The following is a 15,758-nucleotide window of genomic DNA, read 5'->3' as shown; positions in this document are numbered from 1 at the left end:
ATCATTCACATTTTGAAGCGATAATGGTGGCACAGACAATTCTGCTCTATCCAGTATCACATTTTACAGTATAATGAGTCAGAATGGTCAATCTGAATCATCAAGAATCAAGAAATGTCTGGTCAAGTTAGTGTAAATAAGGTGTTTGCCTCATCACCATTAACACAGAAAATAAATTAATCAATCAAGATAATACATTGATTGATAAACAGACATTCTATTATTTAATCTGCCTTTAAATGTTTTACATCTGCGACATTTACTATCCAATTTGAATTTATTGGATGATTAGTCTCCTAACATGAAGTATTAACACTTGGTTAATAACTGTTAAAGGGTTAGATAACTTGAATTAGTTTTTAGTATGTCTAGTAGTAGCTTGTCTGTTGATTGGGAGTCACCTATTGTTTTACCAACTTTTTGTCATCTAATTCTGGAGGTTCATTTGAAATTTCTACCTGAATGAATTTGCCATGGAATGTTGTTAATCTCCCCCTCCTCATCTCTTAGTCCTCTACTGTTGTCAACACACTGATCCTCTCTCCCTTCCCCACGATCACTGCCACCTCTCCCTTGTCCCTCCTTTCATGGTCCTCAGAGTTGAACCTAGATCGGGGTAAATCATGTTTCTGTCCATCTGCCTCCCTGTCCTCTTATTTCTCTCTCCTCTGTCCCTCTCACTCCATCACTACTTCTTCTAACGCTGAAATTCAACCAAGAGAGGATTGGATGCCTCTGTCCATCTTTCATGTTCATAGCGTGTGTCCTTCCTCACATCTCTTGTTCATTTCAAAAGGGAATGAATGGAATCTTATGCTCATAAAATAAAATACTGGGTGAAATCTTCATGAAACATATTATATTATGAATAGTGATCAAACTTATTTCCCAACTCCTTCCACATTTTTCAGTCACATCATTTATAGAGAGGCTGTTTTTATCTGTAAACATAGCTACAAACACTGCTGCGACTGCAGTCCATCTTAATAACAAATGTGTGTCAAGTTTTGAAAAGACTTGGCACACACATCTATCAGAATATCATTTGTAAAACAATTTAAACACAAAAATTGAAAAGGTGTTCTGGTAGATTCGAGTATACCTACTCTCAAATTTAAAAGCAAGTCTGTTAGATGTCGTTAGCTCAACTCTCCTCAAACTGTCATTTGATATAACTGAAATATGCACAGTCCCTTTCTCTGATGAACTTCTGTATCAGGCACTGGATTCCCTTCAATATTTTGATGGACAATGCCCCAACCTCTCTGACATCTAAGTCTGTATTAGATGTCAGAACAAATTCAGTGTGTGCTACATGATTCTGCGTCTGTCTGTCTGTCTGTGTACATTACAGCCAGTGGTGGACTGGGATTTAAACAGGCAGGTACACTATACAACCCTTATGTCAAAATGGTGCAGTGGTTTTATACATGGGATGATACATACCTAAAAAACCCTGATATTTCTCATCTCAGTACATATTTTTTACATTCTTTATGCATAATAAGAATGTAAAGTAATGTACAGGTTAATGAATCAGTCCAGTGGTAAAACTCCAGATGCACCAGTTCACCCCTGAAGGCTGCAATGTTTTAACTGTAATGCTGTTTTTCTGTTTGTATGACAATGCATTATTATTGTCTGTATATGTTATACATGTTCATGTGACTGCGTCTGATATGTTTCTGTGTGAAGTTTTCACTGCAACTTGTTTTTACATTAACTTCATGCATGCAATGCCGATGCCTACTCTTGTATCTATGTTTTGACATTTGATTGTATGTCAGACCATTGTCAGACCATTGTTCAGTATTTGTATTTGTTCTATTAATATTATATATGTAATTAAGTGTGACTCGTTCTTAAATGGATTATATATAAAAAAAAAAAACAGAAGCAAAACTCGGTCAGAGGGGGCTTTGCTATGTCTGTTACTGAAATCCATTATGAGGAGATGGTAAGTGGAGAAATGAATATCTATTTATTATCCCTACACTGTTTATACTCAGGCAAACTGTTTGAGTAATAAACAGTAATATGTTTTTACCATTGTATTTAGTCTAGTCTCAACCTGATTTGGGATGTTATTTAACACATTTGTTCATTTCTTTTTTTAGATGAGAAAGTAATGGCAGATGATGAGTTCACCTGTGACCTCTTCCGTTTCTTGCAGCTGCTTTGTGAGGGTCACAATAACGGTGAGATTAGCTCACGTTATGAATGAGAATTATTATTGATTTGATTAAAGCAAACACTGTGAAAGTTTACTATCTTTCAAAATAATCTCTACGTTGCTGCAGATTTCCAGAACTACTTGAGGACACAGACAGGCAGCACAACTACCATCAACATCATCATCTGTACCGTAGATTACCTCCTCCGACTTCAGGTGCAACCTTTAATTTAGCCTAAAGATGTTGCAGTTAATAAAGGATGAAAATGAAAGTTTGAAAGGTTGAGGATTACATTGTCACTAAAGCTACACGTGTAACAGAATGTGCAGCTGGTTAGTTGGAGGTAAACATCCAACTTTGCCATCAATTATGAATTCTTAAGTCGTTTTGTAGTTCCCAAAGGCTTTTTATTTGGTAGCTCAGATGACCAAGAAACACATGTGATCACATGATCGGGAAACTGTAAGTACTTATAGTGTTTTTAATTGATTAAAAAGGGATAGACCTTTTACCACGATAAAAACATCTTGTTTAAAATATTTTTATGGCAAGGAAACACTCTTCTTAATTCTCTTTTTTTCTCCAATCAAGGAGTCTATCAGTGATTTCTACTGGTATTACTCTGGCAAGGACGTCATCGATGAGCCAGGCAAAAAGAATTTCTCCAAAGCCATGACAGTGGCAAAACAGATTTTCAACAGCCTAACTGAATACATTCAGGTAAAATATGAACAAATCAGGCATTTACACTGGCTGGGTGTTTATTATGTGTGTAACACACAGGCTCTCTCTTCAGGGTCCATGCACAGGCAACCAGCAGTCCCTGGCCCACAGCAGGCTGTGGGATGCTATAGTTGGGTTCCTTCATGTCTTTGCCCACATGATGATGAAGCTGGCACAGGTACGCACGTACAGTTCAGTTAATTATACTTTACAAATTAACAATATTTTCTGCAAACATAAAATAGAGGGAAACACAAACTCACTGTTGCCTTTCTGCAACTTCTTTTGACATCAGATCTACACCTATATGATCAGTACTGACAGATTAAATCTGTTACACAGCCTTCATCACATGACATTTTATTTTCAAGGATCATGACAGAAATTGATGGTAGCTGTGACAGCATAAAGCTTTTTAGAGTCAAGTGTCACCCAAGTTGTGCATTGATGCTGTTCTCTCTTTCATTTTGGCTCTCTGTCAAATAAGGGCAACATTTATTGTGCATTATGTTAGTGGATGTTCACTAAATAACCCCATCATTGCCAAGCCCTCAAGAATGTCTTTCTGCGGACATGTACATGTAACAGTATAAACCATACAGTGGCTTCTTACATGTGCATGATAAAGCTATGTGGTCATAGGCCTAAAAGTAAATATGCTTGTAAACTTTTGTTTAATAAGTGGCCGGTATACGCTGCATACAATAAGTCTGGATAATACATTTCTTGAGTCAGTAAGTATTTTGACCATTTATTTGTATGTCCACTATGAGCTGGTTTTAAAGTGGTTCTTCACATTCCTATTCACTCTGAATGGATGGCACAGCAGAAAAATCACAGGTGTAAATAATAAAGTGGCTGATGGCTGAATTCTGTTTAGCTGCTTTGGTTTCAGGGCTCTGGTAACGTGCATGTTGGCTCACTGACACACTGTCACGGCTAACTGGGACACTTGAGCAGTACATTGTTAATGTTATTAGTAACAACTGTGTTTTTCCATCTGTGACGTCAAAGTCAAAAAGTCATTTTTGTATCCTTTTGTATGCATTCAATGTAATACACATCAACAACTCTGTCACTTAAAGGTCATTGGACTGTGTAACAAACCAGCCTGCCTGGGAATGTAGAACCACGCTGATATCAGACAACATGGTGCAACTTTATTGCTACAAATAAAAGGTCAAAATACTTTCAGGGAAATCCCATGGCTTTTCCACCTCATACAGTGCAGTCATCCTCTGTGGATGACTGAGGCTAATGGCACAACTTAATTATGAGCACAATGTTCTGCATGCATAACCCCTTGATCGTACATTCAAGTTAAGAGCTGAGCCGTATCTCAAGTTCCCAGCTCTGCATACTCCCTAACGCATATCATGACTAACACAGAATTACTTTCCCGTGCGCTGTCCTTGACCTCATATTCTCACAAGTATCAGATGCTCTGTCTTGCAGTCATCGTATTTGAAAAACTACAGTAAATCCATGAACAGGATATATTTTAAATGTGTAATTCCAAAAAGCAAACTCTAATCATAGTACAGTAAAAGATGTGATGTATTATTTGGTGTGTAAAACTGTCCCAGCCTAAACATGGTTTTACTGTCAAACGAAAGAAAGCATTTGTGATACACGAGCATTTGAAAATGTAATGTGCTTAATTGTTTGACAACTGAATAATGTATTATTATTATTTAAATTGTCTTCCACATGGTCAATGCAGGGTAAAGTATGTATCCATTTTATTTATCTATTGATGTGATATTGTGTTTACTAGTTTGTTGGATTCCTTTATCAGGTTGTTTTATATCCACCTGTTTTTAAATATGTTATCTAAAATGACATGTATGACCTTTTAAAGTACATTTTGGATGTTTATATATATATATATATATATATATATATATATATATATATATTTCAATTTAACATTCGATTACTTCTATACCCTTTAGCCATGGCTATTTAAGGAGTATGGATGGCAGAGAAGATACCCGTGCACCAGTGCAACTGGACTGGACAGCCACAAAACTATCAAAGCAAAACTTGACTATCATGAGTGTCAAGGACTGAAACATTTGCTGCTGTTTTTATTTACTTTTTATTATAGTTTGCACTTTGAACACCCTTCTTTTTGAACACCATTCTTTTTATTTGTCATAAATAAACTGACTATTTTTTGCATTGATTTCAGCATGTGGACCTTTCTGTGGCTGTCCAGCCCAGTTGCGCTGGTGTGCAGGTATCTTTTCTGCCATACCCAAGACAAATGGTTTTGTTGCCCTAAGTAGGCCCAGTTTCACAGCAACCCTACGGCGTTTTATTGAAGGAGTATAATATAGAAGTTTAGCATTTTTAAAAAAGCAGGTAAACATCCACTTATGTCTCATAAATCATACAGAAATATGAACAAGATTGTAACGTGAGAACCAAACATTCCTCACTCAGCAGTTAAACATTACTGTATAAATGCACACCAAATTACTCTAAATTCTAGTACAGATTTCAACTCAAGAATTCAAAGAGGAATAAGCACTCAAGGAAACACACACAAACAGATCCTAGGAGAAAGTGAAAGTTCATTATTGTCACATTAGTGCATCTGTTTCTCAGTACTTGAGTAAAATCTTGAGGTGCACCAGCTTATCCACATTGTACTACAACAGACCACAACATACTGAATTTAAATTTCCAGACACAGCAATACTCACTTTACTACAAAGCTTTTTTGCCTCATTAAGCACTTACAGTATGATGTATAGCACTGGGAATTTTAAAACCTACAATATTGTAATTAACAAACATTGTTGTTGCCAAATCATTATTGATGACAAAGAAGCAGGTGACTACAAAACTTCCTGAGAGAGGGACTGACGTTTAACCTCCACTGTTGGAGTGTATATTTTAATACGAGATTATTTGGTGTTGGATTATACATTTTAATGTGACTTCCATTTTGTGTGCACACATTTAACAGGGGTTATGATTCTGTTGCCGTTTTTATTTACTAAAAATTAACCTGAAGGAATATGCTTTTTATTTGTGTTGTGTTGCTTTGTGGCTTCTGGTGGCGTTGGTTATAACACTATTTAAGCATCGACATGACGTTGGTTTATATTTGTTGTGTATATTGTTATAGTATATACTGCATGCAGTACATTTGAACATGTGTTTTATGGAATTCAGCTGAAATTCTGATATGATTCATAGCAATCCATGGCATCTAAGGATAAGGCAATGGATGTCTAAGCAGAAACCACATGAAGGGAATAAGATCGGGCCAGTGGCGTCACAAAGTATTGTGGTCTTTATTTCCGAGAACTATATCCACTTTGTTCTTGTGAGATGCTAAGATTTTCATTCTGTGTCACGAAAGCTTCGGCTGTTGTTGAATCAAATGCTTACTGTCATGAATATTTAATCACTATTCAGAGAGGAATAGTTGATTAAATAATTTACAAATACACTGATTTGAGATTTTATGTAAAGCTGGAGGCAATTGGTTAGTTTATAGTCTGAAGTTGCTACATGCAGCCCACATTGTCCTTCCTTGACACCCTGCACACAATCATCTCATTCATCCTTTGAGTTTTCCTAAACCATTTTTACAAATTCTCTCTCAGCATGAGGGTTTGGTTATTTAACTCCTTTTTGCAGCACTCTCTTTGTTGTGAATGTGAGTGTACAGAATGTACACCTCATACTGTAACTGTATTTGGGTTTCTACATGTTAAAATAATTTTGTGTGATAACTGTTGACACTTTTGACTTGTGTTTTACACTTCACCAATGACTATTGCATCTCTATAAATCCATGTAAACTGCTAATTTTTGGAGACAATCTTAACTCTGTTGTCATTACTGTAAGATCTTGTACATCTTTTTATGGTCACAGGACTCGAGCCAGATTGGTCTGCTGAAGGAGCTTCTTGACTTACAGAAAGACATGGTTGTTATGTTGCTCTCACTATTAGAGGGTAAAATATATTTAAATTATCTGTCGTTTAGTTTTTATCAGTTTTCATTTCTTCGGTTTGTCCTTTTCAGAGCTCTGAATTTCACTCTGTATTATTCAGGAAACGTGGTAAATGGTACAATTGCCCGCCAGATGGTAGACATGTTGGTGGAGTCCTCCAGCAACGTGGAGATGATCCTCAAGTTCTTTGACATGTTCCTCAAACTGAAAGACATCGTGGCTTCGGATGCTTTCCGTGATTACGTCACAGACCCTCGAGGGCTGATCTCCAAGAAAGACTTCCAGAAGGCCATGGACAGTCAGAAACAGTATACCCCCTCTGAGATCCAGTTTCTTCTGTCCTGCTCAGAAGCAGATGAGAATGACATGATCCACTATGAGGAGTTCGCCAATCGCTTTCAGGAACCTGCCAAGGACATCGGATTCAATATCGCAGTGCTGCTCACCAACCTGTCTGAGCACGTCCCGCATGACGTTAGGCTACAGAACTTCCTAGAACAAGCAGAGAGTGTGCTGAACTACTTCCGCCCCTTCTTAGGTCGCATTGAAATAATGGGCGCCAGCAGAAAGATTGAGCGCATCTACTTTGAAATCAGTGAAGTGAACCGCAGACAGTGGGAGATGCCCCAGGTCAGAGAATCGAAACGACAGTTTATCTTTGATGTCGTCAATGAGGGCGGTGAATCAGAGAAGATGGAAATGTTCGTCAACTTCTGTGAGGACACCATCTTTGAGATGAATATAGCCTCACAGATTTCAGAGCAGGAGGAGGAGGGAAAGGGGGAAGAAGATGATGAAGAGGAAGAAAGTGGAGGTGAGGGAGGACAAGGAGCAGCTGGTGATGAGGAGAATAACGGAGACGAAAGGCCGCCTGAATCAAGCTCTGCCTTTGCAGATTTCATAAACAGCACGCTAAGCTTCTTCAGCATTTTCACCTTCCGTAACCTTCGCAGACAGTATCGCAGAGTGAGAAAGATGACGTTGAAGGAGATTGTGGTGGCCTTGTCCACCTTTTTCTGGACCATCCTAATGAGTATACTACACTTAATTTACAATGTGTGCAAAGGCTTCTTTATGATCATCTGGCAGACATTGTTTGGAGGTGGCTTAGTGGAGGGAGCAAAGAATATCACTGTGACTGAGATTCTCGCAAGCATGCCAGATCCCACGCAGGATGATGTGCATGGTGATGGACCAGGGGAGCCAAGGACAGGGGAAGAACAAGACACTGGAGGTGTAACGGACACCGGCGAGACTGGGAGTGGAGAGGAGGAAGAGGAGGATACCCAGGAAAAAGAGGGTGGGAGGATACCAGGTATTGATGCTCCAGGTGGACTTGGAGACATGGGTGTAGAATCACCTGTTGAACCTCCAACTCCTGAGGGAACTCCCATAACAAAGAGAAAAATGGTACGTTTTATGCACCTTGGGTGAATTAAAAATATTTCACTGGGTGGTTAGTGAACCAGTTTTAAAGGGGCAGCTCACCCCAAAATCAAGTATACATACTTTTCCTCTTGCCTGCAGTACTATTTTTCAGTTTAGATTGTTTTGGTGTGAGTTGCTGAGTGTTGCATGTTGGTGGGTGTAGTCCTGTAGAAAGAAAGTAGTTCCCACATGAAACTGCTCACACCAAGGTCCATACATTGTCTTAGGTAACCACATAAGAGTCGAGTGCCATCTAGTTCAGTTATATTCAAGAAAAGGCAGGCATATCGAACACTCTGCAACTCACACTGAAATAATCTACATTGATAAAAAGCACTACAGACAAGAGAAAAATATGTATTTATGATTTGAGGGTGAACTGTCCCTTTAGCTATAGTCTTGGTGGCTACTGTGCAATGTTTTTGTTTTGTTACAGGCACCAGAAGAGGCTGATGCCAGCCAGAAACCTTCTGAATCTGTTCCTGCAGAGGAACCTCCTCCAGAACCTGAAAAGGCTGAGTAAGAGCCTTGAGTTGCTCTGTGTATCTTCTCTCTGTTGTGGTTTGAGATAACAGGCTAGACTTTTTAGCCAAGAAGACTATATATTGTATATATAAATATTTTACTCAAATGAATTTCAGATGCAGTTTTCATTCTCTGATTATTTCCATGCAGCAATTTCTTGTGCTAACTCCCAAAATACTACACCATCAGCATTACTATCGGTATGCAGTGTACAGTACACTGGTGGTGTACTATACAGGATAGAACTGGGCTTTTTTTATAGCCGACATGGAGCGGAGAGACACAAGCAGACAGATGGCAAATTCAAAGGATTGCACATCTGCAGCAATGACAGCCTCAGTATATCATGATTGGATTTTGATGTTGATGAAATACAGAAACAAAACAATAACCTCGCTGTGTTTGGTTATCAGTGTTGAAAATGGAGAGAAAGCAGAGAAAGAATCCCAGAGCAAGGCAGAAGAACGGCCAGAAGAGCCGAAGAAATCTTCAACCAAAAAAGAAAAGAAGCACAAAAAGGAAGGTTTCCAAATCTGGACTGAGCTGGAAACCCAACGAAATAAATTTATGGTGACGCGTTTGCTAGCATTTGTTTCAAAATTACTTAGCCGGCATAATTTCAGAGTCACTCTGCACTTACCAACTCACTAATCAGCTGAAAAATATTCACTTCTCCTTTGTAGAACTACCTCTCCAGAAACTTCTACAACCTACGGTTTTTGGCTCTGTTCCTCGCATTTGCCCTGAACTTCATTCTGCTGTTCTACAAGGTAAAAAGATAATATTGTATTTGAATTATTATGTTGTACTTGATAACTCAGTAATACAGGTACTGTTTGATAGACTGTGAGCTATGCGTTGTTCTACTGTACCAAGCTGTCTTGTCTCTTCATTATTCTGTTCTGTTTAGGTGTCTGACACCCCACCCGAGGGTGAGGAGATGGAGGGATCCGGGATGGAGGGAAGTGGGCTGTTTGAAGGCTCTGGGTTCTTTGAAGGCTCAGGGGAGGAGTCTGAGGGATCTGGAATGAATGAAGGAGATGAGGACGATGAAGACGTCCCAGTTTATTACTATTTAGAGGAGAGCACTGGCTACATGCAGCCCACACTGTCCTTCCTTGCCATCCTGCACACAGTCATCTCATTCATCTGTATCATTGGCTACAACTGCCTTAAGGTATGAGGGGCACACAGTAAAACACTGTTGACTGTTTAGCCTCATATTAAAAAATATAGACGGATGCTGAAAAACTAAATCTTGAGGTGTCGCACTATGAACCATGTTCTTGCTTCATACTAGAAATGAATAGGTGCACACCACAGTTAAGTACGATTTGCAATTGTTCTTGTCAGATTCCACTGGTGATCTTTAAAAGGGAGAAAGAACTTGCAAGAAAGCTGGAGTTTGACGGCCTCTACATCACTGAGCAGCCTGAGGATGATGACATTAAGGGCCAGTGGGACCGACTGGTCCTGAATACACCGTATGTAGATAAAGAAATTATTTGTCTCCAGTCAGATGATTCTTTATAGTGTCAACATTAAGTAGGCACGCAAGAAAAAAGGTCCAGGTTCAGTGTGTAGGATTTAGGGGGATATATTGCCAGAATGTAATGTAATATAATAAGTATGTTGTCTTTGATGTATAATCACCTGAAAATCAGAATTGTGTTTTCTTTCTCTTCCACGGACATCCCCATGTTGCACTGCCAGCTTACTACAGTAGCCCAGAACAGACAAGCCAAACACTGGCTCTAGATAGGGCCATCCATGTATTCGTGTCAGCCACCGTAGGTGGCAGTGCCTGTTTTTTTAATAAAAAAATACTGGGTCCATGTTTTTGAAAGGAAGAGACCCCTGCAGATAATTTGGCTCCCAATAAAAACCTCCTGAACGTCTGGATCCTAAGTTATCAGAGATAAAGGGTGAGCACACATTAGCGTGCAGTAGTCGAGCAGACCATCATCGACCTGCCAAACAGCGTTGGAGACACACTGATTTGTAACATGAAACTGCTTTATTCCGTGTTTTTACCAGTTTAAATCACTGAGAGGAGGAGACCTCCTAACCTAGAGAAGTTTCAGCTGGTGAAATTTTGCAATTCTTACTGCCAGATGCCATCAATCCCCCTAAATCAAACACACTGTTCCGTTAATTTAATCAATAAATAATGTCCCTTTTTCACCTACAGCTCTTTCCCGAACAACTACTGGGATAAATTTGTCAAACGAAAGGTAAATTGTGTTTGATTTTGGTGGTTTTAAAATGGGCTCCGTAGAGCCTGTTATGCATTGTGTAATCCAATGTCTGTGTCCAGGTTTTGGATAAGTACGGAGACATTTATGGCAGAGAAAGAATTGCTGAGCTCCTGGGTGTTGATTTAGCCTCCCTTGATGTGAGTCAACAACATGAGAAAAAACAAGAGGAACCAGATAACTCTGTGTTTGCGTGGTAAGTATACAACCAGCAAAGATTAAATATTGTTCCTCAAATAACTAATTATTTAGAATGTTTATCACCCGATATTGTATCGTTTTAGGCTGACCTCCATTGACCTCAAGTACCAGATCTGGAAATTTGGCGTTGTGTTTACAGACGGTGTAAGCAAACCCACATTAGCATGTACAGTATACTCATGGGTGGATTCTGTTACAATGGGCCCGGCACAGATATGCAAAACGCCCCATTACCTCTCCTGTAGGAGCAAGACACACAGACTTTGTGGTGGTTTTGCATTTCTATGTAGTTGTTTTGTGCCTCTTTGTGGTTGTATTGCCCCTTTCTGTAGTTATTTTGTGTCTCTTTGCAATTTATTTGCATAATTTTGTTGTCATTTCGAGTCTCTAACTGGTCGGTAGTTGTTAATTTGACTAACATTATGCAGGAGAAAGCCAGGTGGGGCCCTAACACTATGGCCTCAGGGCCAGTGTCCAGTAGGCCCATTCAGTAACCCATCCATCCCATCCATCAATATACCGCACTATATTATACTATGTGTGAACACAACTTTACCTCTGAAATACCCTGTCTTGTTATCGCTTTGTAGACCTTCCTGTATCTCTGCTGGTACACAATAATGTCTTTGCTTGGGCATTACAACAACTTCTTCTTCGCCTGCCACTTGCTGGATATTGCCATGGGTGTCAAGACTCTGCGCACCATCCTGTCCTCAGTCACACACAATGGCAAACAGGCAAGTTCAGGAAAAGACTCAGACGTATTCATTTTGCTTCAGTTTAAATGTACTAACTCCGTTCCCCTCTTGTCTCTGCCAGCTCATGATGACAGTGGGCTTGCTGGCTGTGGTGGTGTACCTTTACACCGTAGTTGCCTTCAATTTCTTCCGCAAGTTTTACAACAAGAGTGAGGACGAAGATGAACCAGATATGAAATGTGACGACATGATGACTGTAAGTCACTGTTGATGTTAAAAAAAAAGGAACTTTGATGCATTCGTGTCTGCACCACTTCCACTTCCCAAATGATGTGTATTTGCTTCTCTCTACAGTGTTACCTGTTCCACATGTACGTGGGTGTGCGTGCTGGTGGAGGCATTGGAGATGAGATAGAGGATCCTGCTGGAGATGAATACGAGCTTTATCGAGTGGTCTTTGACATAACTTTCTTCTTCTTCGTCATTGTCATTTTGCTGGCCATTATTCAGGGTAAAGACAATGCCGACACTTTTCAAATGTCATGTCACTGACCCCCTTTATACCTTGCATTAAAATGTGTTTTGGGTGATTGGAATGCAATTGGATAGTGCTTGACCACATGAGGTGAAAATGCACCCAAAACGGATTGTGATCTGATCCGCCAAACCACCTCCAGAGGTTGTCAGGGACACATTGTGACCACACTCAGCACTAGAGTAAATGCAATTGTATTTTCAATCCACATATACAACTCTATGGGCAAGAACGCATAATCACACGTGAGTGTTTCATACCATGGAGGGAGTCAAGATGGGACCAAGTGGCAGCTTTCAGTTTGATCCAGTGAAAGTATACAAGCAAAACGTGGCTGTTCTATTGCAGCGTAGGCCTTTATGAAGCCATTGCTAAGCAAATGTGGATAATGAGAAAAGCGACTTTCCGTTGTTAGAGCTGGACAGAGTGATCAAATCTCAATCGGCTCTTAATATGGACACTGGAGACACATGATACCCGGTGTAAATGTAATCTGGTTAAATAGTATCTTGGTACCAGACACATTTTAATGCAAGTTGTTAAGGGGGTCATTGGGTTAGAGGTAACGTACAAGCAAGGAAAAAGGAACAATGTGAGAAGCTTTTAGAGACTCACTTGAAACTGTAGGTATACATGAGGGATTTTAAAGGTATATTTGGCACTTGGCAGATTTTTAAAAACACCTCTAATCATCATGTCAATGTACAAATTCTGTAGGTCTGATCATTGATGCCTTTGGAGAACTCAGAGATCAACAAGAGCAAGTCAAGGAAGACATGGAGGTATGATACTGTCAGTTGATCCTTTCACCTAATGTATGCATGACATGGCTTTAATCTTCATCCCTGATTTTTTTGCAGACAAAATGCTTCATATGTGGCATCGGAAGTGACTACTTTGATACAACGCCACATGGCTTCGAGACCCACACTTTAGATGAACACAACCTGGCCAATTACATGTGAGTGTACCTCCTCTGTGTTTCCGTGTGTGCATGTACTGTTCACATGTGTCGAAATGTACCAATGAGAAAACATTAACACGTGAGTTTGTTTCAGGTTCTTCCTAATGTACCTCATCAACAAAGATGAGACGGAGCACACGGGGCAGGTCAGTCTGAACTGTTTTATTACAGTGCTTTAATTGGTGTTTTGTTTTATGAGAATTCCTCCTGGCTGATAACACAGTCTGCTCTCTTCCTCGACACATGTCCTCATTTGACTTGTTGTTTTTACTTCCTCTGTTTTAGGAGTCATATGTGTGGAAGATGTACCAGGAGCGTTGCTGGGACTTCTACCCTGCAGGAGACTGTTTCAGAAAGCAATATGAGGATCAACTTTCCTAGCTAACAAGTACTTCACACTTACAGAGGGAAAAATATAATAATTGAAGCACCAGTCTTGGAACCCATTGGCTGTTGGTCTGATGATATCTAAGTCAAGACTTCCTCTTTCGTCTTCGGTCATTTCAGCTCATTTCTATGAACAGATATACAGTATATAAAGCTAGACATAACTGATGGGTTCCGAGATTTTAGCCAGTGCACTTTGCCTCTACACATGGATTGGGACTGTTTACCTGCTGTTTAAACATAATTGGTCAGTACTACTCAAACTACAAACAAGAACACCTCTAAAATTCTTGTCTCATCGCCTCCAGTCTCTTAACACACGCAGAATGTGTTTATAGAGGTTATTGAAGTGCTGCTTGTGTTCATCATTCCTGACAAAAGTCACAACAAATCGATTTTGACATGAAAACTGCAAAATAATTTTCATGAATTTGAATTAACAGCACAAACATTACTTCAAACTTTGGTAACTCTGGTGTCCCTGAGGTGGCTGTAAAGAGAGAGAGTTTTTACTATGCAAATGTGATTCACACAAAAGTTTTTTTAAGTGTAATCATGTAATCAAAATGCATGAAGATTTTCACTTTAATCAATTTAGGGACATCATGGGTTTCCATAGATTTGTTTTAATTTGTTGTTTGTTGAGAAGTTGAAGATAAAGCCACTGTTATGTGAGAATGTGATAAAGTGCCTTAGCAGTAAGAGAAGCTGAATCAACTATATGTAACAGAATATAGTTAGCTTGAAAGTTAGCTCAACACTCTCACCTTTCTGTTGTTACATGTAATCAATAGTTTAATTTAAATTCACCATATATTTTCTTTGTGATTACTGTCAGTTTCACTCTAGCATATTTATATTTATTTCTCTGTTTAGTTTTCCTCAGATAATGTAGCTTATGTTTGATTTTAAATGATTGTATTTATTGTTTTTCAAGATAACTTTAAGTCTGCAATGATGAATAAATTCTGTGTAAGAATAAACTTGAGTGTAATGTGAGATTCATTAGATCTTGTGCTCATCAGCATGCTGTATGTATAATGTGTGTATGTGACAAAAGACAGCCGTGTCCAGTCTGAGAATTCTTCAAATGTATGTCCTAATCTGCAGCATATACAGTTTGGATTCAGTTAGTATTCAGTGAATAAATTATACATAATTATATGATAAGGGGGGGTCAAAAGGTATTTTAATTTACATAGATAGTCAGGTCATACCTTTGCAAATTTACTAAAGGTTATCCACAGTTCCACATTTACAACCCTGACATCTTTTTAAGAGATCTGAACCGATGTACCAATAAATTTTTTTGTTAATAGTAGTCAGTCTAAACAGATAACCACCTTAATGTGAAGGATTACAGATGACAAGACACTAAATTGCACAGCAAAAGACTCAAGCTACCGTACTTGTCTTTTCATGACTGCTGTGGACCTGTTGAAAGATAAATTAAAGCAAACTAAGGTGCGTTTAGGGGCCACAGTGACATTCTGGCTTCTGTTGGCTTATCATTCACAGTGATGGATTGATAAGATTTACTAACTGAAGTAAAGGTTTCAACAGTTCTTTTCTGTATTTGGATTTGACAGACGGGATGAGCCTGAGAGATTTTGTGCAACTGATTAAAATGAACTTAAATTCTGTGTATGTAAAACTGAATTGATAATAAAGAATAAAGAAACGTTGAAATCATGCTGATAAGCCATTTTACAAAGTAACTTAGCACACACCGCCACAGTTTGTGTGTAGCATCTCATCAAAACCCATTTTCATACCAAGCTCTTGAAATGTGTCCCTGCAGAACATCCAATCCGAACGAGGATTAAAGCCGAGCTGAGCATTAAAACTCACATTGAGCCTCATGTGCTTTTCACCCATCCTGCCCTCAGACA

At 39.1% G+C, this 15,758-nt stretch overlaps 1 protein-coding gene across 1 annotated transcript in view; it reads left to right on the top strand.

Moving 5' to 3' along the window:
* The window catches only part of LOC125898947 (ryanodine receptor 1-like), a 50,142-nt gene extending 35,218 nt beyond the window's left edge, over positions 1–14,924 (top strand). Inside the window, exons 85-106 of the mRNA XM_049593027.1 lie at positions 599–616; positions 2,118–2,198; positions 2,301–2,389; positions 2,766–2,894; positions 2,971–3,075; positions 6,793–6,874; positions 6,974–8,283; positions 8,738–8,820; positions 9,240–9,396; positions 9,510–9,596; positions 9,737–10,003; positions 10,180–10,310; positions 11,018–11,060; positions 11,144–11,277; positions 11,366–11,426; positions 11,873–12,019; positions 12,102–12,236; positions 12,335–12,491; positions 13,233–13,297; positions 13,376–13,476; positions 13,574–13,625; positions 13,765–14,924. Coding sequence (XP_049448984.1) covers positions 599–616; positions 2,118–2,198; positions 2,301–2,389; positions 2,766–2,894; positions 2,971–3,075; positions 6,793–6,874; positions 6,974–8,283; positions 8,738–8,820; positions 9,240–9,396; positions 9,510–9,596; positions 9,737–10,003; positions 10,180–10,310; positions 11,018–11,060; positions 11,144–11,277; positions 11,366–11,426; positions 11,873–12,019; positions 12,102–12,236; positions 12,335–12,491; positions 13,233–13,297; positions 13,376–13,476; positions 13,574–13,625; positions 13,765–13,860 — 3,530 coding nt within the window. The 3' untranslated portion in view covers positions 13,861–14,924. The remainder of the gene's footprint in view (positions 1–598; positions 617–2,117; positions 2,199–2,300; positions 2,390–2,765; positions 2,895–2,970; positions 3,076–6,792; positions 6,875–6,973; positions 8,284–8,737; positions 8,821–9,239; positions 9,397–9,509; positions 9,597–9,736; positions 10,004–10,179; positions 10,311–11,017; positions 11,061–11,143; positions 11,278–11,365; positions 11,427–11,872; positions 12,020–12,101; positions 12,237–12,334; positions 12,492–13,232; positions 13,298–13,375; positions 13,477–13,573; positions 13,626–13,764) is intronic.
* Positions 14,925–15,758: the final 834 nt, after the last annotated feature.

Source organism: Epinephelus fuscoguttatus, linkage group LG12 (genome assembly GCF_011397635.1).
Source record: "Epinephelus fuscoguttatus linkage group LG12, E.fuscoguttatus.final_Chr_v1".
NCBI lineage: Eukaryota > Metazoa > Chordata > Actinopteri > Perciformes > Serranidae > Epinephelus > Epinephelus fuscoguttatus.
The sequence above is the reverse complement of the archived record's forward strand: the minus strand, read 5'-3'. Positions and strand labels throughout refer to the sequence as shown.